The sequence below is a fragment of the Eleutherodactylus coqui genome, chromosome 2 (genome assembly GCF_035609145.1).
Source record: "Eleutherodactylus coqui strain aEleCoq1 chromosome 2, aEleCoq1.hap1, whole genome shotgun sequence".
Classification (NCBI taxonomy): domain Eukaryota; kingdom Metazoa; phylum Chordata; class Amphibia; order Anura; family Eleutherodactylidae; genus Eleutherodactylus; species Eleutherodactylus coqui.
Window position 1 is genome coordinate 209913110 of NC_089838.1, and position 25078 is coordinate 209938187.

Genomic DNA, 25078 nt, shown 5'->3' on the forward strand with positions numbered 1-25078 from the left:
GCGGTTTCTGCTCGCGGATGGAAAAAAAAATTTTTTAAATCGCAGCATGCTCTATTTTACTGTGGTTCCCACATGGATGGTTTCCATTGAAGTGAATACAAGCCCTCCGACCTGCGGCCCGTCCGCAATTGACATTGCATGAGTTTTAAAGAAAAAACATCTGTACTGCACATGGCTGACGGCGAGCCATGTGGACCATCCGCCGTACAAGGACCCGTAAGTAGAGAGGTCTGCACGGATATGCAGGGTCACCCGCTGTAGTCACGGACAGATTCTATGCGGGAATCTCCCATGCAGAATCCATGCGTGCCCTGTGCAGGAGGCCTTAAACATTAGGCCCATTGTTGAACTGGGACTTGCAGCCATAATACAGGTGTATAAGTGTGCCCATGTTACGCTCGTGTGTAATTGGCCTTTCTATGTGAACACCAGCACTTTGCTCACAAATTTAACATTCAAAAACTTCCAAAAGTAATAACAGGTCCTGCATATAGACTAAAATGGTTTCATAACACAAGGAGTAGACAGGCACGTAGAGGCTCACACAGCGTGACCGTGAACACCAGAAGCATCCATGCATGTGTATTCCTATCTTGTGAAAGTTAATAAGCAGCTTTCTCACACTGGCAACAGACAATGATGACTCACGCCTGCAATACAACATTATACGGCTTCTCAGTTGTGCATTATTACATACTTTGACACATTGTGTGTATAAAGTAATCTTTAGAGGTAGGCTCAATATTTAGAACAGGTGAGAGGACTTGTCTAAAATACACCCAGAGACAAGCTTACGTTGCAAAATGTGAAGCACACAAAAAAATGAGATTTCCATAATACAAACTATACAAGCAGGCTGCTGGCTACACATGTACTCTACTAACCTGTCAGATCCCACTGGAACAAAGCATGGCCAGTATAAATTCAATACAGATCTATTGATTTGCACAGCCAATGCAGTAACTTATCTGTTCATAGGCCGATCAATCAGGAAATCTACAAAGGCATTCTAAAAACAATGTAGACATTTCTGCAGCACATCGTATATACTGACCTAGGAGCTTGCACTCAGGATCCTCTACAGTTCTCAGCTGAGGATGTGCACAACTGACTATACAATATTTTGGTGGAGTATTATATTGTGTGGATGTCTTTCTTGCCACTGCCTTGCTCTGAATGCTGAATGGATTACATTCCTGTTGGGTGACATCACTCCCTCTAGGGCACACGGAGTGCGTGTATGCGAGCAGATCTATACAAACATGGAATCAATCTCCACCCTGCTCATGACATACTCAGACGCACCCTTTACTTCTGGGGATTTTGCTTGGCAGAAACTGCAAATCTGAGCAATGAAATTCGATATTAGAATGTAAGTAAGGGAGAGCCCCAAACAATTGCTAATTGGTCATTCTAGCAGGGAAAAGATGACAGCATTGTTGACAATGTGATGGACTACTGAGCTTAGATGTTATAAAATGGTCAATCACTGCCACAGAAAAAACGTTTAGATCTTCATTTCTTATCTAATAATATATTTAAACAAATACACTAAAAAAGACAAATTCTAAAAGTTAACTATTAAAAGTGTCCTTACATTTACAGTGGCGTCCTGTTACAGCACACCTGCTTCGTTACATTTTTTTTGTAACAACAGTACTCGTAAGATGGCAACTTATTAATTCATTGAAATAAACAAGAAACGTACGGACTATCGTGGATTGAAAGGATGTGGTCTCGTGATTATCGGTTTTATTACAGTCTGGGTTCACGGTGTGCATACGACAGGTACATTTAGTGTTTTCATCATCATTTTTAAAACTTATCATAGCGGATGGTTTGTAAACCCCATAGGCTCCCCAGCAAATATCCACCCTCTAATAATATACAATAAAGCTCTGATTTATTTTTAGTCTCATAGCACAGCAACATAATTACCAGTATAAACACCCACTTTTTCTTAAAACAGATTTTTCTATAACCAAATTTCAGTCTTTAAACAAAAGTTAATAAAGTTTTTCTTCTGCCCATTTGATCTTTAGAGCATCCTCAGAGTGCACATAGAAGGGATGGAGGAGATGTTTTCTTATCAAAAGTAGGAAACACAAACCCAGTCACAAGTTATCGTACATCTTTAGAGTTTTCTCCAGCTCTTGGCTCACCCTCCTATAAAATAGAATCTGTTCCTTTAAATAATGTTGTATCGCCAGTTTAAAGTCTTGCAATCTCCTCTGATGGAAATGGTTAATCTCTGCTTGCAAAGCAAAACCTACTACGCGGCATCTCTTCCGAATTCCATCAGCTTCCTCTTGCTCCATCTTCCCTTCGTCGCACATGCGTTGGCTGTCCTTTACCTTTGTAAATGCTCCTGAAGGAGAATTTAATATGAAAAAGTTAGTTAAGGGGCAGGATGTTAAACCTCTGGGGTTCTGGCACTTGTTTAAAAAAATATAAACATATACTGTAAATCTCTTGCTCATTACAGTGTCTGAGGGAGGCTGGGTCAGGGGTTAGGACTGCTGTCTAGAAACACCTCGGCCATGGATTTGATTCCAACTCAGAATGTTCTCATTAAGTTGTTGTAAATTTTGCTAGGCTCTCGCGTTACCTTTTGCACTAATCATTTGTGTAAACAAGTAGAGTATAATGTAATTTAAGTAATCAAAATACTTGTAAAAAATAAGTTGAAAAGGTACCTTTACATGGGGCAATTATCACCCAAATTATCACCGGAAACAGCAAATTCAGGCAATATTAATCTTGTGTACAAGCGGTCGCCGACAGGGCACTAACTTGCTGGAGTCGCTGGGTTTTAGCAGAACTACAAACAAAGTGACTGTCGGGCCACGGGGAAAATCAGGCCAGCTACGGATTCTCCATGGAGAATCCGTAGCGGGTCCCTCCTGCCCCGCGGACATGAGGCATTAAAATAAGAATAAACTCACCTGCTCCGGGCAATGCAGATCTTCCCTTCTTCGCGGCCGAATCTTCTCTCTTTGGCCTGGCGGTTGTGCTCGGCGCGCCGGGCACATCCGCCGGGCCGAAGAAAGAAGATCCTGCCGCGAAGGAAGGAAGATCTGCATTGCCCGGAGCAGGTAAGTTTAATTCAGGCGCGGGTCTCCTGTGGATCCGGATGGCTTCCATAGGCTTCAATAGAAGTCTGCGGGAGCCGTCCCCTCCAGAAATTTCTTAATTCACTTTTATTGACCATCCGCGGGTGTTTATCTACCCGCAGGTGGTCAAGGCATCCCTATGGGGCGCGGATCCGCATGCGGGTGATCCGCTGCGGATTTTAATTCTTCTTTTCCCCATGGACATGAGGCCTTAACAGTTGTAGCTCAAGCTTTGAGCAATTCCTGTTTACTGTGAATGGAGGTGGGTGTCCGCAACTATTCCTGGCTCACTTTGCCTCTATTCACAGAACAACTAATGCTCCTATGTGAAGCACAGGAAGGACAGTCAGGCAGTAGCCCGCGAGACGGCTGTTGGGCACTTATGCAACCAACAGTCATCCCATGTAAAGGTGCCTTAAAACTACTGGCAACTCATGATAATGTGTGGAAACTCATGACAATATGTTATCAGTTTTGATCAGTGGGGAATCTGAGTGCCAATACTTCCCCCGATTGCTAGAACAAAGAAGATGCGTTGGGAAGTGACAAGCATCTTTTAGGTCTCTACCTGATCTTGCACTGTAACCACCTCCAACCCCCTAAAAAGGGTCAGGATGTAGATTTATATAGTGTTGGCAGAGTCTTCACAACAGAAGGCTGTAGCTGTGCCGAAAAGTGGCCATACACTAAAGCTTTTGGATGACCAAAAAAGGTCAATTTAGACCTTTTTCTGAAGATCATCTGTAACTTTTCATGACCCAGCCTAACATGATAGATGCCGACCAACTGCAGATATCTGTTGAAAAGTTTGTCTGCCATGTTGAATTCCTTGGATCGTTGTTGGGTGCTGTAGTCGAAAAGTTCTTTGTGCTAAATGACAGATCTCCATGAAAGCCCAAACAAGACACAGATCACAGTAGATAGCCGACATGGGAGGAAATTTGTAGGAGATTGCCTTGTTCCCTACCAAGTAACAAGAGCAAGGCTCGCTAACATGAATTAAATGGGTTTTGCCACAAACAAGAGGACTTTACTGTTTCCCGATGACTTGTAGCATTGTATGGACCACCAGCAAGCCGGCTCAGCCACCACTCTGTACAATCCCTCCTCATCACAAATGTACTGCTGAGGAGGAATGAAGGACCCAAGCACAAGATGTAAGTGGGGGTCTCAGCAATCGAATACCCATCAGCAATGTCTGTGTGAAAACCATTTTAAAGCACTGCTTCCCTGAGGTTATATAGCAGTACACATCAATGTTCCCCTACCAGTGGCTTATATGCCAATGATGTCATTGCATCACTAAACAATGAAAATTGGGATAACTGGCAGTTAATATGAGGGAATTAGAATCCTATAATGGCAGAGTTGGAAGGGACCTCCAGGGTCATCGAATCCAACCCCCTGCTCTGTGTAGGATACACAAAATAAAATTATACCAGAGGTCCTCCAAAGATATGACTGAGTATATAGTATTTGATCAGCACATTACCACGTTCTGGTGAAGAACATATCAAAACAATAATGTGTACATATTTGAAGGCGAGTCAATATTTATCCAAAATGCAGTTGCGTCTGTATTTGTCGGCGGCCCTGTTTTTGCACGCATCGATAGGCATCGTTTACTATGGCCGCTAAACCTTCCATTTGCAGTGTTCGGTGATCCATTGAATCTTTAAATTTCTCAGCTTCCTAAATAAATGCACCTAGACCTATGCCAACAACATTTGAATTGCTATGATAACGAAGGTGGCCTCTTCTTGGACAGAATCATCACTGGTGATGAAACATGGGTCCATCATTAAAGGGGTTGTCCCGCGCCGAAACGGGTTTTTTTTTTTTTTCAATAGCCCCCCCGTTCGGCGCGAGACAAACCCGATGCAGGGGTTTAAAAAAAAAAAAAAAAATGGATAGTACTTACCCGAATCCCCGCGCTCCGGTGACTTCTTACTTACCTTGCGAAGATGGCCGCCGGGATCTTCACCCACGGTGGACCGCAGGTCTTCTCCCATGGTGCACCATGGGCTCTGTGCGTTCCATTGCCGATTCCAGCCTTCTGATTGGCTGGAATCGGCACACGTGACGGGGCGGAGCTACGAGGAGCAGCTCTCCAGCACGAGCGGCCCCATTGAGAAGGGAGAAGACCGGACTGGTTAGTGTGAACCATGCCAAGAGGTAAACCACTTTCAGAAGACTTCAGAAGATGTGTCACGGGGTTGCATGAAGGTAGAAAAGAGTACAAAAGCATTTCTAAAGAGCTGGTTGTACGTCAAACTAAGGTTCGACACATTATCTACGGGTAGAGACATTTCAGGACTATTCCTACTGTAGGAGCGGGTGTCCTGTGAAGATCACCCCAAGATCACAATAGGCAATCCTGAAAAGTCTTTAGAAAGAACCTAAGGGTAACAACAAAGGGAAGGAACATCATATTTGGGGCTGCTTTTATACCTCTTGGCCTGGACGCTTTGTTATCATTGAGGAATCAATTAATTCTAATTAAAGGGGTTGTCTCGCGAAAGCAAGTGGGGTTATACACTTCTGTATGGCCATATTAATGCACTTTGTAATATACATCGTGCATTAAATATGAGCCATACAGAAGTTATTCACTTACCTTCCCTGCGCTGGCGTCCCCGTCTCCATGGTGCCGTCTAACTTCAGCGTCTAATCGCCTGATTAGACGCGCTTGCGCAGAAGGGTCTTCTGCCTTCGGCTCGGTTCGGCAGCAGCGGCGTTCTGGCTCCGCCCCCTTCTACGCGTCATCGCGTAGCTCCGCCCCATGACGTGTGCCGATTCCAGCCTCCTGATTGGCTGGAATCAGCACACATGACGGGGCGGAGCTACGCAATGACTCGTAGAAGGGGGCAGAGCCAGAACGCCGCTGCTGCCGAGCCGAAGGCAGAAGACCCTTCTGCGCAAGCGCGTCTAATCGGGCGATTAGACGCTGAAATTAGACGGCTCCATGGAGACGAGGACGCTAGCAACGGAGCAGGTAAGTGAATAACTTCTGTATGGCTCATAATTAATGCACGATGTATATTACAAAGTGCATTAATATGGCCATACAGAAGTGTATAACCCCACTTGCTTTCGTGGGACAACCCCTTTAAGAGCTGGAAAGTAAAAGGCAGTACAGTATGGAAACACTTTCCCACTAGAAAAAAGTTTAAAAGTCAACCAAAAATTGATGTTTAGTTTTCTTGGACTCACAGGGCGCAGTACTGGAATATTATTAGGAGAGGGACTCAACAATGAACAGTGCTCCTTACAGCGAGCTGCTTATTGACAGGCTGAAGCCTGCAATTCGAAGCAAACATTGAGGACAACTATTCAAAGTCGTTGTGTTGTTGCATGACAATGCCCATCCGCCTACTGCTGCCCATATTGTTGAAGCCCTTCAGAAACCCAAGTTTGAAGTATTGGCTCATCGTCCATATAGCTATGATCTCGACCGTTTAGATTATCACTTGGTTAGTTCACTCAAGGAGGCAGTAAGGGGTTGCCGATTCACCTCGGACCAAGAACTGAAGGAAGCGGTGCATAAGTGGTTCGAGCTCAACCAAAACCATTTTTACTGAGGGCAAAAAGCAGCTTGTGCAATAATGGAAGTAGTATGTTGAAAAATTGGATCAGAAGTTTTCCATTTTTATTGAAATAAGTTTTATAGCTGTATTGCACCTAACTATTAACTCACCCTTGTAGTATGTGTACATTGTATATAGTCCCTTTATTTTTCTAGTCAGTTGAAATGCATATATTTCATTATTGTTAAAATTTTGAGATTGCTTAGTTTTAGCTAAACCTAGCTTACAGGCTAATAGCTTAGACATTGATGCGCTTTCTATACACTATGACAACCTGGAAGGAATGCATGTTGCCAGTAGACTATTTTACGGCTTTCCATAGTTTCATATCTTCTAGTCATGACTTTACTGACTGTATCTTTTAATTGTGTCAAACCACACCCCAATGATCTCACTCATTGCCCTTCCCAGTAGGCCATAGCATTGCTATAATATTGAGAAGATAATGGAACCTAAAAGGAGAATACACAGTACAGCTGAAAGGAAACAATCAGTTGAAAAAGAGAAATGACCCTAACCAAAACAATAGGTTATTCCATCACAGTTACTAGGATTAACTTAGAAACCATAAATTAAAAAGCTTGCCTGACAGTTTTTATTGTAAAAACAGGGTCCTCATGCTGGAAAACAAATTAGTTTGTGTCCCCTGCTGACAGCTTTAGGTCTCCGCTGGGACATATTGTTTACAGGCTGCAGCAGCCTGTGTGCAGGATGTTACAGACTGCTGCAGCCAATGACAGAGCTCAGCCAGCAAGCATACACAGGCTGCTGCAGCTTGTAAACAGTACATCAGAGCGGAGACCCAGTGCCAAAATTTTAAGTCAGACAACTTTGGTTTAGTTCCTGTGGAATGCCGAAGGAGTTAACAGGATTTGTAAATACATTTTTGAAAATTTGGAGGGTTGCACTTTTTAAAATAGGGTCATGTATGTTTTTTTTTTAATATATATAGGCCCCTAAAAGTCACCTCAGAACTGAGCTGGTCCCTTAAAAATTAGATTTGGAATTTTTTCATCAAAATTAGAAAAATTACTGATATACTTACAAGCTTTCTGACATCCGAAATAAATTTTAAAAAAAGGACACTTGAAATATTACCAACATACAGTCGTTGCCAAAAATTGGTGCTGACTAGAGATGAGCGAACCTACTCGTTTCGAGTAATTACTCGATCGAGCACCGCGATTTTCGAGTACTTCAGTACTCGGTTGAAAAGATTCGGGGGGCGCCAGGGGGTGGGGGGAGGCGTGGCGGAGCGGGGGGTAGCAGCGGGGAACAGGGGCGAGCCCTCTCTCTCTCCCTCTCCCCCCCACTCCCCGCTGCAACCCCCCACTCACCCACGGCGTCCCCCGAATCTTTTCGCCCGAGTACGGAAGTACTCGAAAATCTCGGTGCTCGGGCGAAAAAGGGGCGTGGCCGAGTAGGTTCGCTCATCTCTATTTATTAACCATTTTATGTGGCATTAGTACCTTGTCTTAGAAAACAGAAAAGTATTCCAAAGTTAGTACCACTTAAAGTGACACATGTCAGATTAAAAAAATGGGGCCTGGTCAAAAAGGCCAAATGTGGCCGAGAGGGGTAAGGGGTTAAGATACTGCAAAGCACATTGAGCTATGTCTAGTGGCACAGCTGCAAGAAAAAGTAGGCAAGCGTATTGGAATTATCAATGCTCAAAACCAAGTTACTAATAAAATATAGTCTTGATTGTTATCCAAGTCACAATTGGGGCTCATTCACATGACCACGATTTCGGCGCGTATTAAGTTTGCGATGCACGGCCACATGACATGCGGTGAATGGAGTCAATGAAAGTAAATAGACTTTCATTGATCCATTTACATTAGCGTTTAGACACTGTGTCTATACAGCATGCTCGATTTCTCCACTTACCACACATGGTAAGCCCTATTCTTTTCTATGGGCAGCATATGCAACACGGTCCATATGCAATACATTGCGTATGGGTGCTGATATATACGCAACCCCACTATGAAATAGAGCGGGGAATTAAAAAGATAACTAAAGACAAAGTCACACTGCGCATGACAACGTGCATGAGATATGCGATCATGCGCAGTGTGCTTGCTATCATACGCGGTCGCTCCCGGATCACATACACTGGCAAAACGCTGCGGGACTCCCACAGCTTTTTATGCATACAGTCATGTGAGGCCTTGTAGACAAACAATTAACTAAATTAATTACACACAAAAAAAATGGTACCATTCATGTCTTATCTTCCATTATTAAGATGTAGAGCAAAAATAGTACAGCATCAGACCATTTTTTTTCCGTAGCTGCAAATATGATCTGCACAATCTAAGAGGGGGAATTTTGGATTATTCTTCCCTGCAAAGGTGTTGCAGTTAATATTTCTGGGATGCCTTGGGTGCACAGTCCTCTTCAGGTCATGCTAAAGCATTTTTATAGGTTTACGGCCAAGACTGTGATTTGGTTGAAAAAAAACTTTTATTTTGTATTTTGGAATGACTACGTTTTAGTTTATTTACTTGTGTTCTTTGGGTTATTGTCTTTTGGTATCACCCAGCATCTCTACATATTGAGGTCATGGACAGCAGCCCTTACATTCTCCTGTAAAATGCCTTTATACACCTTAAAGGGGTTGTCTCGCGAAAGCAAGGGGATTCAGCACTTCTGTATGGCCATATTAATGCACTTTGTAATATACATCGTGCATTAAATATGAGCCATACAGAAGTTATTCACTTACCTTCCCTGCGCTGGCGTCCCCGTCTCCATGGCTCCGTCTAACTTCAGCGTCTAATCGCCCGATTAGACACGCTTGCGCAGAAGGGTCTTCTGCCTTCGGCTCGGTTCGGCAGCAGTGGCGTTCTGGCTCTGCCCCCTTCTACGCGTCATCGCGTAGCTCCGCCCCGTCATGTGTGCCGATTCCAGCCAATCAGAATTAGACGCTGAAGTTAGACGGAGCCATGGAGACGGGGACGCCAGCGCAGGGAAGGTAAGTGAATAACTTCTGTATGGCTCATATTTAATGCACAATGTATATTACAAAGTGCATTAATATGGCCATACAGAAGTGTATAACCCCACTTGCTTTCGCGAGACAACCCCTTTAATTAGAATTAATTGATTCCTCAATGATAACAAAGCGTCCAGGCCAAGAGGTATAAAAGCAGCCCCAAATATGATGTTCCTTCCCTTTGTTGTTACCCTTAGGTTCTTTCTAAAGACTTTTCAGGATTGCCTATTGTGATCTTGGGGTGATCTTCACAGGACACCCGCTCCTACAGTAGGAATAGTCCTGAAATGTCTCTACCCGTAGATAATGTGTCGAACCTTAGTTTGACGTACAACCAGCTCTTTAGAAATGCTTTTGTACTCTTTTCTACCTTCATGCAACCCCGTGACACATCTTCTGAAGTCTTCTGAAAGTGGTTTACCTCTTGGCATGGTTCACACTAACCAGTCTTTCTTGATAACAAAATTTGTCAGCAACCAGGTTTTCTGTGCCTTTATGTAAAGATCAAAGTATCTGTAAAACCCACACTTCTAATCTTGTCTCCTTAACTGAAACCCCTTTAGCCAACTGGCTCTTAAGGATTTCATTTACAGAGGTTCATTACTTTTTTCTCCCTGCATTGTGAATGTTTACTCAATGTGAAGACATGCAAGAATCTTGGTAATTACAAATGGTTCACTTAAGGCCCATTTATACGCAACGATTATCGCTCAAAATTAGTTCAAACGATGGCATATGAGACAATCATCGTTGCGTGTAAACCCTGCCATCGGTCATTCTTCGGTTGAATGATTACTATAAGGTGAGCTTAAAATCCATCGTTCAGCTGGAGAGAGATAACAGGGACCACACACTCTGTTCTCCGTGGGAGTTAGAGATTACATTGTATTCTGCTGACAGACCATGCCAGAACAAAAGTGTGCAAAGCTCAGACCATGTGCTAGGATTTGCAAACAGCTTCCGGAGGCCCTTTTACGCGCAAATAAAGATGATAAAGTGCTAATGCACATTAGTGTCCATTAACACTTTATGCAAAATGATCACTAAAACTGTTAATCTTTCAATCGTTTGAAAGATTGTCTTTGTTTGTAAATCAGCCTTTACTTTTCTTGTAACTATGCCATCATACATAGCATTATTTGCTTACAATACCGAAGACTTCACTTTCTTTTTCTTGTAATTTTATGTAGAAGAGATGCTTATTTCTAATATATAACTTGTTCTAATTTAGGCTTTGTACAAAGATGGCAGGATTTTCACAAGGAACTTTATAAAAATGCTGTTACATGTCTTCTAACAACACACATCTGATCCTCACCCTTTTCTAGTTCTTTCCTTTCTTTCTAGTTCTTTCCTTTCTTGCATTATTTGCTGGGTAGCACTCACTCTCTCTCCCATGATCTGTTTATGCCCAGGACTGTGACTAGCAAGTGGGCGCTCTCTACATTTAGAGGAAAGAAGGTTTCCACACCGACATAGAAGGGGGTTCTTTACTGTAAGAGCAGCGAGACTATGGAACTCTGTCTGAAGATGTGGTGATGGCAAGTTCGATAAGAGTGTCCAAGAGGGACCTGGATGCCTTTCTAGAGCGATATTTATGATAACATATAATATTGTTATAATCATTAATAACCTAAAAAGGGTTGTTGATACAAGGATTATTCCAATTGCCAAATTGGAGTCAGGTAGGATTTTCCCCCCTTAAAGGGGAAGATTGGCTTCTACCTCATTGGTTTTTTTTGCCTTCCTCTGGATCAACATTGGGTGTTAATAAGCTGAACTGGATGGACACATGTCTTTTTTCGGCCTTACATACTATGTTACTAACTTTACTTGAGATTCAAAAGTGAAAAAAAAAATTACACTGGAATAGATTTATCAGATCCAATTTTCTCAAATGTTTTGTGCAGCTCTAAGCTCTGGCTAAGGGAAGGGAGTCCTGAGCAGAGAACCCCAATCCACAATATCCAGGGATTGTCCTGACTGTAATGCTCAATTCTACATAACTGTAGAAACAATGACATAGTTAGTAACATTTAAACCCAACACACTGATCTATTTGTTGGAATCAGAAATAGAAATATAATCAGTATTGTATACAAGTGCAAGTTCAAGACTTACCTTTTTGTAGGTGAATGATGTCTGGAAAGTTGGAAAGTAATCCTTGATACAAGGACAATGTATCCAGAAATCTAAACTGATCATTTTTGGGTTGTTCTGCAAACATTTCTCCTACTACTTCATAGGTGTTGCCAGTATGAGAAATTGCACCAATCAGTGGCTCAGAGCCATAAGGGGGGTCTAACTGGAAGGAATAACTTAGATTTTGCAGGGCACCACCAAGCTTCTGAAACTCCTTACGAAATCCTCCCAAGTGCTTCCGGGCTAGCTCAGACACTACACTGCTTAACTGGAGAACACTTTCATCCATCTTTTTTGAGAAGGCTTTGAAAGTATCCACACGTTCTTCTACATCTTGGAGGTCCTGATGTTCAGTAGGTATCTGCAAAGTCAGCAAAAAACTGGCACCAACCATTTCATCCCTCTCTGTGCGTCTTTTCCCAGCCTTCCATTGTTTTTCATCACGGCAGGCTAGAAAATGTTGAAAACCATCATACTGAGAAAGGACTGGATGACTTGTCATATGATCCATCCATAGAACCAATCTACGCTTACGCTTTTGAATAAAATCTTCTTCAAAGCGTCCCGTGGCCTGCTTCTCCGGCAGATGGGGGAGAGAAATGACAGTAAATTTGTGCAGGAGGCGGTTATACAACCAGTCAAAGTGCTTGTACCGTCTGTAAACTGGAGAGTTGGTGTGACCAGGAGTCAGCCTTTCAACACAAAAAAAAAAAGGATGTTAAAGATCAAAACTTCACAAGAAAAGAAAAAAAAAGTCTGAGCAATTCCTTCCATTATTCATGTAATCTTATTTTGTCTCATATTGCAATTAAAATTTGAAAAATAAACATTCCTTGTCTCCCGGGAGAGAAACCCCTTCATCTCGCCACCTTCACACTGTTCTGTGTCTGGCTTTAAGGTATCTGGCTACAGCAAGAGCCATCCCCCTCTGTCCTGCCTGCATCAGGACCCAAATATCATTTACCCCCACGCCATTAGCAGTTCAACCGAAAATGAAAGAAATCATTAGAAAATTAACCCCTGTATTCTTTGCAGGATTCAGAAACATGAAACATGCCAAAAAATCCTCCGGAGAAATACTGGGAGCAATGGCATCTCCTGTTTACTTTCATCATTTATTTGTGGGTTTAGAGCCCTTCAACATGGAACAATTATCATTCAAAAAAAATCGTTGGATCGTGAGAATTGCTCTTTGTTTGCTTGTCCACAACGTGTGAACAGCGATTGATCAGTCATTCACATTCACTGATATAATGAATGTGGACAGCTGAATAATGAATGTGGGCAGCTGAATAATGAATGTGGGCAGCTGAATGAAATGTAAAAGATTTATCTGTCTGTATAAACTGAGAAAACAAGAGAACCCAGTCATTGCTCACTTGTGTGTACGATTTCTCAACCCTTGTAAAAGGAGTCTAAGGGCTCATGTTCACGACCGTGCTTTCACAGCGCTGCAAGCGCGCATGATATGCAGTGAATGGACTTTCATTGGTCCATGCACACCTGTGTGTGGGCACTGTGTATCAATATGCAAGAGAAATAAAATCGCAGCATGCTATATTTCTCTGCGTAGGGTACATAGCCCTTCTATGGGCTACATATGATATGCTGTGCATACACAATACCTTGCATATGGGCAACGTTTTCATATGCATCCCCGCTTTGCAAGGGGGGAATTAAAAATTTAAAAAAAGGACACACTGTGCATGTCCATGACGTGTGATTCACTGGCATGCGCAGTGCCTGGAGATGAGCGAGTACCCAAATGCTCGGGTGCTCGTTATTCGAGTCGAGCTTTTCGTAAAATTCGGGAGCTTTATTCGAGTAACGAATCCCATTAACTTCAATGGGAGACTCAAGCATTTTTGTATGGGACCCACCAGTTGCCGAGCTTTTTTTTTGTCTCTCTCTCCCTCTCTCTCTCTCTTCTACCCACCCCCCTCACCTCCCTAAGCCAGCCACCTAAACTACCATTGACGGGAGGGGCCAAAACTGGGGCGGGGTTGAACACCACGTGATGCGCGCTCAAGTAGCGAGCACCATCGAGTATGCTAATATTCGAACGAGCATCAAGCTTGGCAGAGTACGTTCGCTCAACTCTAGCAGTGCCATACTCAGCCCATACGTAGTCTCTGCCGGTAGAGTGTATGGGCTGCAATGTGGGGGGAGTGGGGGGTAAATCATTGTTGGCTCGTTCGCTAATCATTTAGTTTAAATACTGATCGTTCAAATTGCAAGCGAAGAAGCAAACAATTTATCTGCCTGTATAAACAGGCTGCACAAGCAGATTCTGACACCGTTCGCTCAGGTTTACGATAAATTGCTCCATCTAGGAGCAGCCTAAATCTATATTCTCCCAGCCTTTACTAACCCTATGCAATGATACAATGGTAAAAATAATGCCCACGCAAACTGCAGCCCATTGTTTGAATGGCACAACGCACACTTCAGCCTGGTATAAAGGCTTCTCCTAATAAACCCTCTGCAACTCACAATAACATTATTTCACTGCTTGTAAGAAACACAACACAAACCAAAAGTGAATCACTCAACAAATAGTGTACCTTGTGCAAACATATTTAAACACTTTTCCTTGAGTACATAGAGATGAACACAGTCCCATTTCACTTACAGTACAGCAATGGCTCATTCCAAATCTCTCTCACCTGTAAGATATGTAGCTCTTAATTCCCTTGAACTTTGTCTGTTTGGTAGGCTCCTCCACAGAGCAAATGAAAGGGTTAGGATTTGGCCTCCACTGTGGCCCCTTAGGTCCCATTTCAATAACATAATTTTCAGATACTCTGCCAAACAGGGGAACATCTCCAAGTATAAAGGCTTCTACACCTGACCTTACAAAGCTGGAAAACCTGTTCAAATTTCGACCCACCACACTGCCTCTCTTCCCACTGGCTATGCTGTCCTGCCGTTCTAGCTGTGGACGTGGTCGGTGGGCATGCTCAGCTCTTGGGTAATAGTGGTGCTGTGTCTGCCTATGTGGAACCCCATTTGAACCACTGGGCTCTTCAACCACAGACTGTCCATCATCCCAATCATCCCAGTCATCATCATCTTCTTCATCATCATCGTAGCTCCCATGATGAGTAGCGTCTGTGTAGCTTGTGTGTCGTGATGGGTAGTCCATTTGGACTGATCCGGAACGGGCTGGTTGAATAATCTCCACATAGGAAGCAGGAAAGAGTCCTGTTTGACCACGGCTGTTTGTGCCCTGAAGCCATCCATCTAAAGAATCACCACTCATCAAGTGTAGCTCCTCATTCTCCGAGATATTGATTTCTTCCTTGTTTTCACTTTGAAAGTTATATAGGGCCCGAGCTTTAAGCGCCATGATGGAGAAACAGAAGAAAGTACTGCAAAATGAAAAGAAAACATTAGATAAATATGCCAGCAACACAAGTACATGTTTTCATATTCTTCCTCAAACTACCTATATAGGAAGATTCAGTTCTTATTTATGGTGATTAAAGAGGTAAGTCCACACCTGAATACCATTTTACGGTTTATATTGTATAGTTATACGCTACATAAAAAGTTAAGTAACTTCCCTAAAGCTTTGTATTACTGCCTTGGTCACAGCCAGAGCAGTACTCACAGTTCTGCTAGATGACACACATGCTCCTAACACCTAAGGTAAGATCTTATAAGGCAATGGAAAAGGCAGCATTTCCTACATCGTATTATTTTACAGTGTCAGGTGTAAAGACATCACTTACCAGAATGCAAATTATGCAAACCATGCTCTGTACAGACAGACAATGATTTAATGAGGAATGCTGGGAGATTTCAATTTAGAAGTTTGCAGAACAGTTGAAAAGAGAAATTCCAGGTACTAAGGCCTTTAAGCCATGGGCGGATCGGATTACGCATGCGGAAGCCCGCAGCGGAATCCGACCCTGCCTGTGGCAGAGGACCCTGCTTACCCATCCGGGTATTCTATTTTCTTCACTGCAGATGTGTGGAAGCGCAGGCCTGCGCAATGCTGCACATGCGCAGTAGAGATTTTAAAAAAAACTCCTGCTACCCGTGGAATCCGCGGCCCATCTGCAGTTTAATTGCGGACAGGCCGCGCATCAGACGGCTTCCATTGACTTCAACAGAAGCAGTCCGGAAGAAGTCCGTGTGGAAACTGCACTGAAATGGAACATGCTGCAATAGATCGCAAAACAAATCTGCATGCTTCAATTCATGTGTGAACGCACATGCTTCCCTATGGGCGGCTTGGTATGCGGATCACCCGCATGGATTCTGCAAATTATATCAGCCGGTGGACATTGGGCCTTACTGTTGATGACTTATCCTCAAGATAGCTCATCACTAGTTGCGCAACATGGGTCTGCTACTCTGGATCCCTGACGTTCAGCTGATCCTCTGGCCCATTGTCATCACTGGTCGTCAGGGCCAGAAGTGTAATTGCTGGCTTTGCTGCCATTAAAATCAATGGGAATGATGCCTTCCATTACACTTCCAGATTCTCATGGCTGTCAGAGCTGAGCTGGAAGTGTAATAGAAGACATCTTTCCCATTGCACTTCCGGCCCTGATCACCAATGTGGATGTCCGGCCTCACTATGCTAACAGAGGGCTGTCAAATCAGCTCAACATCAGTGATCCTGAGTGGTGGACCCACGCTGATCAACTATTGATCCTGAGATTAAGACATTAATACTAAATACCCGGAGTACCCCTGCAGCCCTGGATGCAACAGAGGGCAATACAAGAAGTAATGCAAAGTATTTACATAGTTGATCCACTTTTTAACTACCGTACTGTATTTTAATTCTAGATCAGGTTGCAAACTTGTATAAGATGCTGAACACTTAACTGCAACACTGACCTACCGCGAAATGTATTACCAGGCAAACACATATGTTACCTTCTATAGGTTATATAAATTTCTCAAGTTGCTACAAGGAGTTAGTGTTTTTATTTTTGCTACTTGTAGCAGCCGAATAGTTAGATTATGTACTACCACATAGACTCGTCTCAGATAAATCAGCTGCCTCACATTACTAATCAATGTACAACTGGTAATAACCATTTTCATATTCAGCGAGCTGTAAACTGTCAGCGGCTGTCGCACGCTTATGTAATGCTGTGCTGCTTTTGGGGGTGGACCAATTCTCATAGGCTAACAATCAGTATGACAGGTTGGATGACTATTTCAGCAGGTGTATGCGCAAAAGGAAAATACACAGCAAATATATGCATGCACCATAAAGCCAAGAGAAAAGAAAAAAACATTGTCCCAGAGACATTGTGGATGAGTGGAGCACCTGTACCGTCCTTATATATCATTCTGTAGCTCCTAGTTTGCAATTGTCATAATCTCTGTTGGACGTATGCACATGTGATGTTTTTATAATGCTCATGAATTAACAAGCAGAAGGCCAATCTAATATTTTCGGATGTTCATAATTGATCTTTCAACCCCTCATTCACTACTTTAATACATAAAAGTAGATTCCAAGTTTTTTCCGACTTTCATGCAGCACTTTTTCCCTACATTTCTAAGTCCTGCACATCTGGATAAAGAATAATAACAGAAATAAATTCCTATGATTCTTTCCATGGTTTGGCACTTTGAAGGAAACACAGCGTAGCATTCAAGAATTCACCAAACTAGTTGGATAGTCGGACTCGCTACTTAAAGTAAAATTCATAGGAGAGTTAGGAGTACTTAGAAATTGTCTAATGACTTAGAAGAACGCAACGTGCTATAGACAAGAATACATTCAGCTAGTGGTATGTTCAACTTAAGACACAATCTATAGATGTTAACATGTGGTCAATGTGGAAGTTTTATTTATTATTAAAGGGGTTATCTCAGCTTGACGTCCCTTCCTATAATGAAGCCAGCCTGGAGATCAGCTGATGGCTGCGATTCTAGCTCGGTCAACACCCTAGTTATCAGCCATTATCACTGCTCTCCGAGCTACTTTATATCAAAAGTTTGCCAGAGCTTTTGTAGCGACTCTGGCTCATAAATGTCCCAAGTCGTGATCCCCCTTCTGTGACGGCCACATGCCCCAATACAGTATGTGGACAGGGGGTTGTCAAAATGAGACAGGCCTTTAAAAGGGATATTCACATCTTAGACATTTGTGGCACTTCCTCAGAACATGCCATAAATGTCTGATATATGGAGGTTCCACCTCTGGGACTTGCATTTACCTTCAGTACGGGAGTCCTAAAGGTGGGATCGGCATCCATAAGACATTTATGGCGTATCATGCGGATACGCCATAAATGTCCAAGATGAGAGTACTCCTTTAGGAAGTGATCAGTCCATATCAATGGTATTAATAGGCAACCTACTGTAGCCATTTAGACCAGCTTAAAAGCATAATACGCATTAAAATAGGACATGCTGCTTATTTTTCTACGCAGCCAAAAATCATGTGAAAAGAAATACACAGATATGAGTGAAACCCATGAAATTATTGGGTTTTATGCACTGCACATTATTCGCTTAATACGCTGTGCAAACTCGCCCTATGGCTCTATTTTCACTGGCATGTTGGCTCCAGTCTTTACATGTAACATGATAGATATGACATATCCTAGGACCTATATAATCCATTTTATGACGTATCCCACTGACATAACGGATTTGTCAGCATGATGCCTTACTCTGGCAGTGGAAAAGGAACGTAAGCCTGAAAAAAAGAATTTAAGATGCATTTGTACGGTTCGGATGTGATAAAACCCGCATTTAAAAAAAAAATAAAAAGGTTTGTGTTTTGTTTTTTTTTGCTGCAGTTTTGCAACAATTGCGTTTTGTTTGCAAATGAGACAAAGTGCACAAATTCTTTCTGCTCTGGGTTTTTACCGCGTCCAAACCGCCTAGTGTGAATGCACCCTTATGCAACACACAGCCCAAGCTGGTACCTGTATCAGTTGGATACAATCAGGACAGGTTTTGCAGTACAGGTCCAGGATGGCATGTTTGTTTGTTTTAATCCAAGATGACATTTTATACTTCAGTAAAGTTTGTTTTGGATCAGTGCTACACATACCAGTCAAACAATGGTCGCTGTCACATACCGTCTCTTTAGGCATACCTGTAGAGCACCTCCTGCTATGTCTACCAGCCTCTGTGACGCAGCTCTCTTCTTTATTTGTCCACAAGATGGTCACTGTGAGCTCCCCTGGGAGAGTGACCGTAGGCCTACATTATCCCCCATTTGTGGGGTTGGATCTTCTGGCATGTCACGGAAGGAGCAGAGCCTCCCCTTCAGCCTCAGCAGAGGCTACAAGAATATGATGCCTCCTACATCTGTCTGCCGCTGGTCTGACAGGGGAGCTGGGGCTAGAACCGGTGCTCCTCAGTGCCTCTGACAGTGCTGACGGTGCTCCCACGTGCCCTGTGTCCTGTCCTCACTCGTCACCAGAGCTAGATGCTGCAGCTCCCAGGTCGCTTCTACCAGCTGCACAGTAGTAAGAGGAGAGCGGTAACTCTTTCCCCTTACAGCAACACACAGAGATCTTGAAAAACGTTAAAGGTGTTCACATGGGAAGATCTGGATACAGTAAAAGTCGCACCAAGAACTGCATGCGTTTTTGCTGTGCATTTTCAGTAAAAAGTAGAAATGTTGCAAAACCGCTTTAAAAATGCATACGATTTTCCAAAGCCCTTTTTGCTGCGGTTTTTACTCCATCCAGACCGCGTTGTGTGAATTCACCCTTAAAGGAGTATTCCAGAGACTTAAAACTGCTTCACAACCATCCTGCACTTCCTAGTTGCTGCTGACCTAAACATTGACTGCAGCAGCCAATCACTGGCTGTAGGTCACTGCTGTGACCAGTGATTGGCTGCAGCAGTCACATGACCTGATCAGCAGCCACCAGAAAGGTCTGAGTGGTTGTGAAATAATTTTAAGTCTCCGGAATAACCCTTTAAGGGAACCTGTCACCAGTTTCATGCTGTCCAAGCTTCTTCTCATACTCACCCGATCCCTCGTTCCTTGTGAAGTCAGCGCATGTACAGCAAGCTTCACTCTTCTCAGAAGGTGCACGAGCACAGCTTTCTGAAGAGTCATGTTGGTGTGCGTGTGCTGACTTAGTTCATGATGCTTATAGTTGATGTCAGGTTGTCTTTTAAGTAGTGGAAGACAAAGAAGAGAGGAGGCCCCATAGCAAAAATTCAAATAGGCTCTATTATGGTGTCTGGTTTTGCCACCAGGACAGAAGGGCCTGGTGTTTGTTTACCTTTCCTTGCCCTTTAAAATGAGCCTTGTGCCAATTCTCTACCCTCTTGTTTGCAAACAATGTAGTTTCTCTTTGGAGGAAGGTCCTGCATATGTTCTCATTACCAAGTAGAAAAGTCAGCAACGCTACCTTTTCTCCTTAGGGAGAGCACCTAGAAGGTGAGTGAGGAGACATCTAAGGCCATTCATGATCCTCTGGGTAATATGCAAATAAGGGCGATGGAACAATACCTCTGCAGCGCCAGCTATTGAAAGGCAGCATTCCTGCAAGTCAATGTTAGACTCTTTATACAAGCCTTGTAACCATGACTTGGAATTCAAAGCAAAAGAGATGGTGCAATCACAACTACAGCCTTTTCTCTCTAAGGGCCCGATAACAATTGCCTCAATGGTACATATACCCCTTCTTGAAGTACTGTATATTAGAAATTGACAGGACTTTGTAAGAAACAGTGACCGATTTTATATATAGAATTCCTTGACATTGTTAATCATGGTATTAGGTTGAAACATTACAATATCAAGTACAAGTGACAGATTGTTTATAGTGATGTTGTTAAAACGGCACTATAATTCTTAAGCCATGCTACTTATTTTTGCAAGTGTCTTCCATGTATGGAAAGTAGGGATGCCAGCTGCAGGCCTCAGGCACAAATGGCCTATGTGTACAAGGCTTGGCTGCATATTTGCATAAACTAATTTCGAAAGAGTCTTGAAGTTCTGGTGCAGGAGCCCTACATGTTACATCATGCAGGACAGTCATGGATCTCTCTACATCTTCTCCCTTTTGCCAGACTTCATGTAACTAAATTAAGGTTGTCATGTACATTTATAGCATAAATAGCCATACATTGGTCCTGCGAGTGACCATTTTGTGGGTCAATTCAGAATGTTTAATAATAAAGAAAAGGTAAACCACCAAAAACCTGAGATGGAGTTCACTTACATGGCAAAGCGGAATATTTAGACCCTACATTGCAGTAAATGGCTCTAGGAGAGAATACCTGTGCAATAAGGCATGTGATGGAAGAACAACATGAGGCTATAGTGGACCACCAGCAACATATTACATATCCACGTAAGGCCTCCTCCAAACCGCGGTTCCGTAGCTAATACCACCCATAGCATGCTATTGGAAAATCGATTCTTCCTGCACAGTTGCGGAAACAAATTGCAGTTTCCGCAGGCAGAGGGAAAAAAATAAAAAATAAAAAAATCGCAGCATGCTCCATTTTTGCGCAGATTCCATGCAGGTAGCTTCCATCAAAGTCAATGGAAGCCATCTGAACCATGGCCCTTCCACCTAGCGATGATGTGGGAAAACCAGGAGTTTCAAAAAAAATCTATACTGTGCATGTCACACGGCGAGCCGTGCGAACCATCCGCAGTACAGATGAAAACAAAAGTAACCAGGCACGCGCGCGCAGACCCCCCTGCTCCCAGGGCCTTATTCTGCATGCAGGAGGCCTAAGGCCTCATGCTCACGGCCGGGTCGGATTCCGCCTGTGAAATCTTGTAGCGGAATCAGACCCGGTGCCCCCCAGAGATCCTAAACTCACCTGTCTGGATCCACTGAGAAAGTGTCGGCCGGCGTGCATGCACAGTGCAGCGCATGGTGTGTCGGCATGACGCGGGTTCCTGCGATACATCCGCTGTGCCAACAGCGCGGAGTATCGCGGCACGGATGGCTTCCACTGACTGCAATGGAAGCCGTCCGTGCGTTTTTCTGCACAAATTAGAACATACTGCGATTGTCCCCCTGCGAGCGGAAAATCGCAGCTCATTTCCGCTCGTGGGCAGGGGAGATTCGTCTTATACAGCAGGTCTATGGACGGACATTGCTGCGGAAATTGTGGTGGGTGTCTGACCGCGATTTCCGCAGTGATAATCCGCCGTTCATGGGCATTTGGCCTAAGACAGATTTGTAAAGCAGCTGTGTGGATGAGACCCTAGTAAGGTGCAAACACGCAAGTTTGCTGGCATGAGTCAATCCATGTATGAATCAGTACATATCAGAATTTCTGTAGGTAAACCATCACGTTTTTCCTTTACTTCACTCCGATTCTGCAGATTTCTACATATTGTAAAGTAATAACATACTGTAGGTCACACTGTTGTGACAAAGGCTGCATTATTTGTAGAAGTCTTAGCATGTGCGCCACTTCCCATAAACAGATCAAATTAAAAAAACACCAAACTTTTTTGCTTTGTTTATAATACTTACTCATAAAGCAGGTGGTTTAAGGAACAACCTTTTCCTTAACCCTTTAAGGGCCGACCCCTCTCCACCCTCTCCCTACCCCCCAAATTTTCATTTTTTCCTCTTCACTTTCAAAAAAAATCCTAACTTTTATTTATCCATCCACGTAGATGTCTGAGGGCTTATTTTTTGGCAGGGCGAGTTGTATTTTTTAATAGTACTATTTAATGTACAATATAATGTACTGAACAACTTTAAAACATTTCAAAATTGAGTAAAATGAAAAAAAAAAACGGATATGCACTGGGGTGACGTAGTGTTTTTATGGTGTACACATTAAGGCAAAAATGACCTAACTTTATTCTAAGGGTCGGTACAATTACAACTATACCAGATTTATATAGTTTTTTTGCTGTACTACTTTAAAAATAAAATCTTAGGGAAAAAAATTTTTTTTGACAACTATAGCTTTTTTATTTTTCTGTTGCAGTAGTTCTGGCTTTTTGCGGGACGTCCCGCAGTTCCTATTGGTACCATTTTGGAGTACATATGGCTTTCTAATCGCTTTTTATTACATTTTTTCTTGCAGATGAGGTGACCAAAAAAACCCCCGCAATTCCAGCGTTTTTTTTCACTCGGACAACGTTCACCATGTGGGATAACTAATGCATTACTTTGCTAGATCGGATTTTTACAGAAGCAGCGATACCAAATATATATTTTTTTTATACTATAAATATAGGGAAAAAGGAGAGGGTTGAAACCTTTAATACCTTTTATTTTTTTCCCCGATTGGGGGATTTACAAGGTTAGCAGCGGTGATCAGCGGTAATGCTGATCGCAGCTGTTATTGGCGGGTGTCAGCTGTGAGAAACAGCCAGCACCCGCATTGTTTGAAGTGGGATTGGCCCCCAATCCTCCTCCGTACAAACCTCGAACTGTACTTCCTGTGGCGTTTAGGGGTTGAGGAGCAATGTATATAAAGTACATACTGTACAAATGTGTTACGCCATGGAACAATACAAAGTATTGGTAATATTGCAAACTACCAAACATATCTACACAAGTTAAGTCTACCTAAGCATTTGGGCGGCATTTTGCATATGAAACACTTTATAAGTCGCATGGAAAACATTAGCAAATGCTGAATTAAAGTTCACACAGTGGGGTATATTTGAGAGCCTGCAGCCTTTCTTTTATGGCACGCTCTAGCTCTACCATTTTTGTGGTGCTGTATCTCCAATGTGTAGCTGTGTCCCAGAGGCCTGCTCTTGTAGACCAACTAACACCATATGTAACCTGCTGATTTAGTGCACTTTTCATAAGGTGAAGAGGAATCCCTTTATTAACAGGTGCCTAATAAGAACATTCATAATTTAGCATGCTATATGTTTTACAAGGGTGCCCTGCTAGGCTGACATATGGCAAAGTACACTGGGCAAAGCAACACCATAAATTATAACAATCCTCTCCCAAATGCCACAATTATCTGTCAGTGCATAAAATAGGCCAAAAGCTAGGTCCGGTTTGCCATCTGGACTGTTTCCAGAGGCAATTTTTTAACATCACTGTCATCTTGGAGGCCACAATGTGTCCAGATTACTATATATATATGAGCAAATGTTACTATTGTTGGTGCTGATAGTTTTCTCTAAGCTAAAACTTTGTGTGGCACTGGTAACACAATAAAAAGTGTATTTACAAACTTGTGAATAGCTTTATATGTGCTCCCATACATGTACTGTATCCTTTCGGGAAAGTAACCCCTATTTAAATGTGCAGTGTGAGTGTGTATGCAGGCACAAGACAGAAGAACTAGATTTCCTGAAACTATCGCCTGCACAAACAGGTATGACGTGAATTGCAGCTCCAGTATTTAGATCCTACCACAAACAATACAGGAACTTACCCCAAGTGTGATCCGCCTGCAGATACTGGAATAGTCCTGCCAACATCCACTATAGTAATAGAGTCACATATCTATAGAGCCATAATAAAAAAGAAATTGCAAGATTAAGCATGCAGTTTTGAAGAAGTGCAATAGATATATCCAACAGGTCTGAACTTTTGATGCAGTTGGAAAGTAACCAAGATGTCCAGGAAACAAGCACAATCCACAAAAACAAATGTCAAACTTCCCGTGTGATGAGAGGAGTCACAACCTCAGGAATTCAGCTCTTAAAAAAACCATTTCCGTCTGCAGAAAACAACAGTAGAGAGCAGGGAATAAGATCCGACATATGCTGCCAGCACTGCATGCCCAGGGCTTGTCACCAGCTCCTTACTCACATCCCTGATGGTGGATCCAGAGTTTGGAAGTTGGACGGAAGAAAACTGGTTGTGCAGTGAAAGTCCCCAGCAGAAGAGTCCTACATGTTCCTGCGAGTCCTTAGCAGCCAGAGGATGTGTTACCTTCACCCTAGAGGGTGTGACAAAACCAACCCTACAACCTGGGGGGATGGGAGATCTCTTCACAGCATAAAGGATCTTTTAGGATCTTGTTAGAAGAGCCACAAGAGCCTTCTTTCCTTCTTCTTCTTCTTCTTACCCCTGTGCTGTGTATAACTCCTCCTCTGCTCATCCCCCTTCCCAGAGGAGGTGCTTCCAGCATCAGGGAGCTCCTCACACAACCTTTGACTGTTTGCTTTATGATGGTATGAAAACAAAATAAAGAGATGTGCAGACCTGGAGTCAGCCAATAGCTACAATTACCAGCTGCTTCTCCCCGCACTCACTTGTACAGCTTCTGCCATGTCACCTGCTTCATAGAATCAGACGTTTCCACTTGTTACAATGTTTCACAAATAA

At 43.0% G+C, this 25078-nt stretch overlaps 1 protein-coding gene across 1 annotated transcript; it reads right to left on the reverse strand.

The window, feature by feature from the left end:
* Nucleotides 1-1717: 1717 nt before the first annotated feature.
* Nucleotides 1718-24848, reverse strand: SNX33 (sorting nexin 33). Its single transcript, XM_066592386.1, has 4 exons — nucleotides 24180-24848; nucleotides 14510-15214; nucleotides 11823-12535; nucleotides 1718-2368 (listed from the first exon to the last, which is right to left on the reverse strand). Exons 2-4 carry the CDS (start codon nucleotides 15190-15192, stop codon nucleotides 2115-2117), a joined length of 1650 nt encoding a protein of 549 aa, XP_066448483.1. The 5' UTR covers nucleotides 15193-15214; nucleotides 24180-24848; the 3' UTR covers nucleotides 1718-2114.
* Nucleotides 24849-25078: the final 230 nt, after the last annotated feature.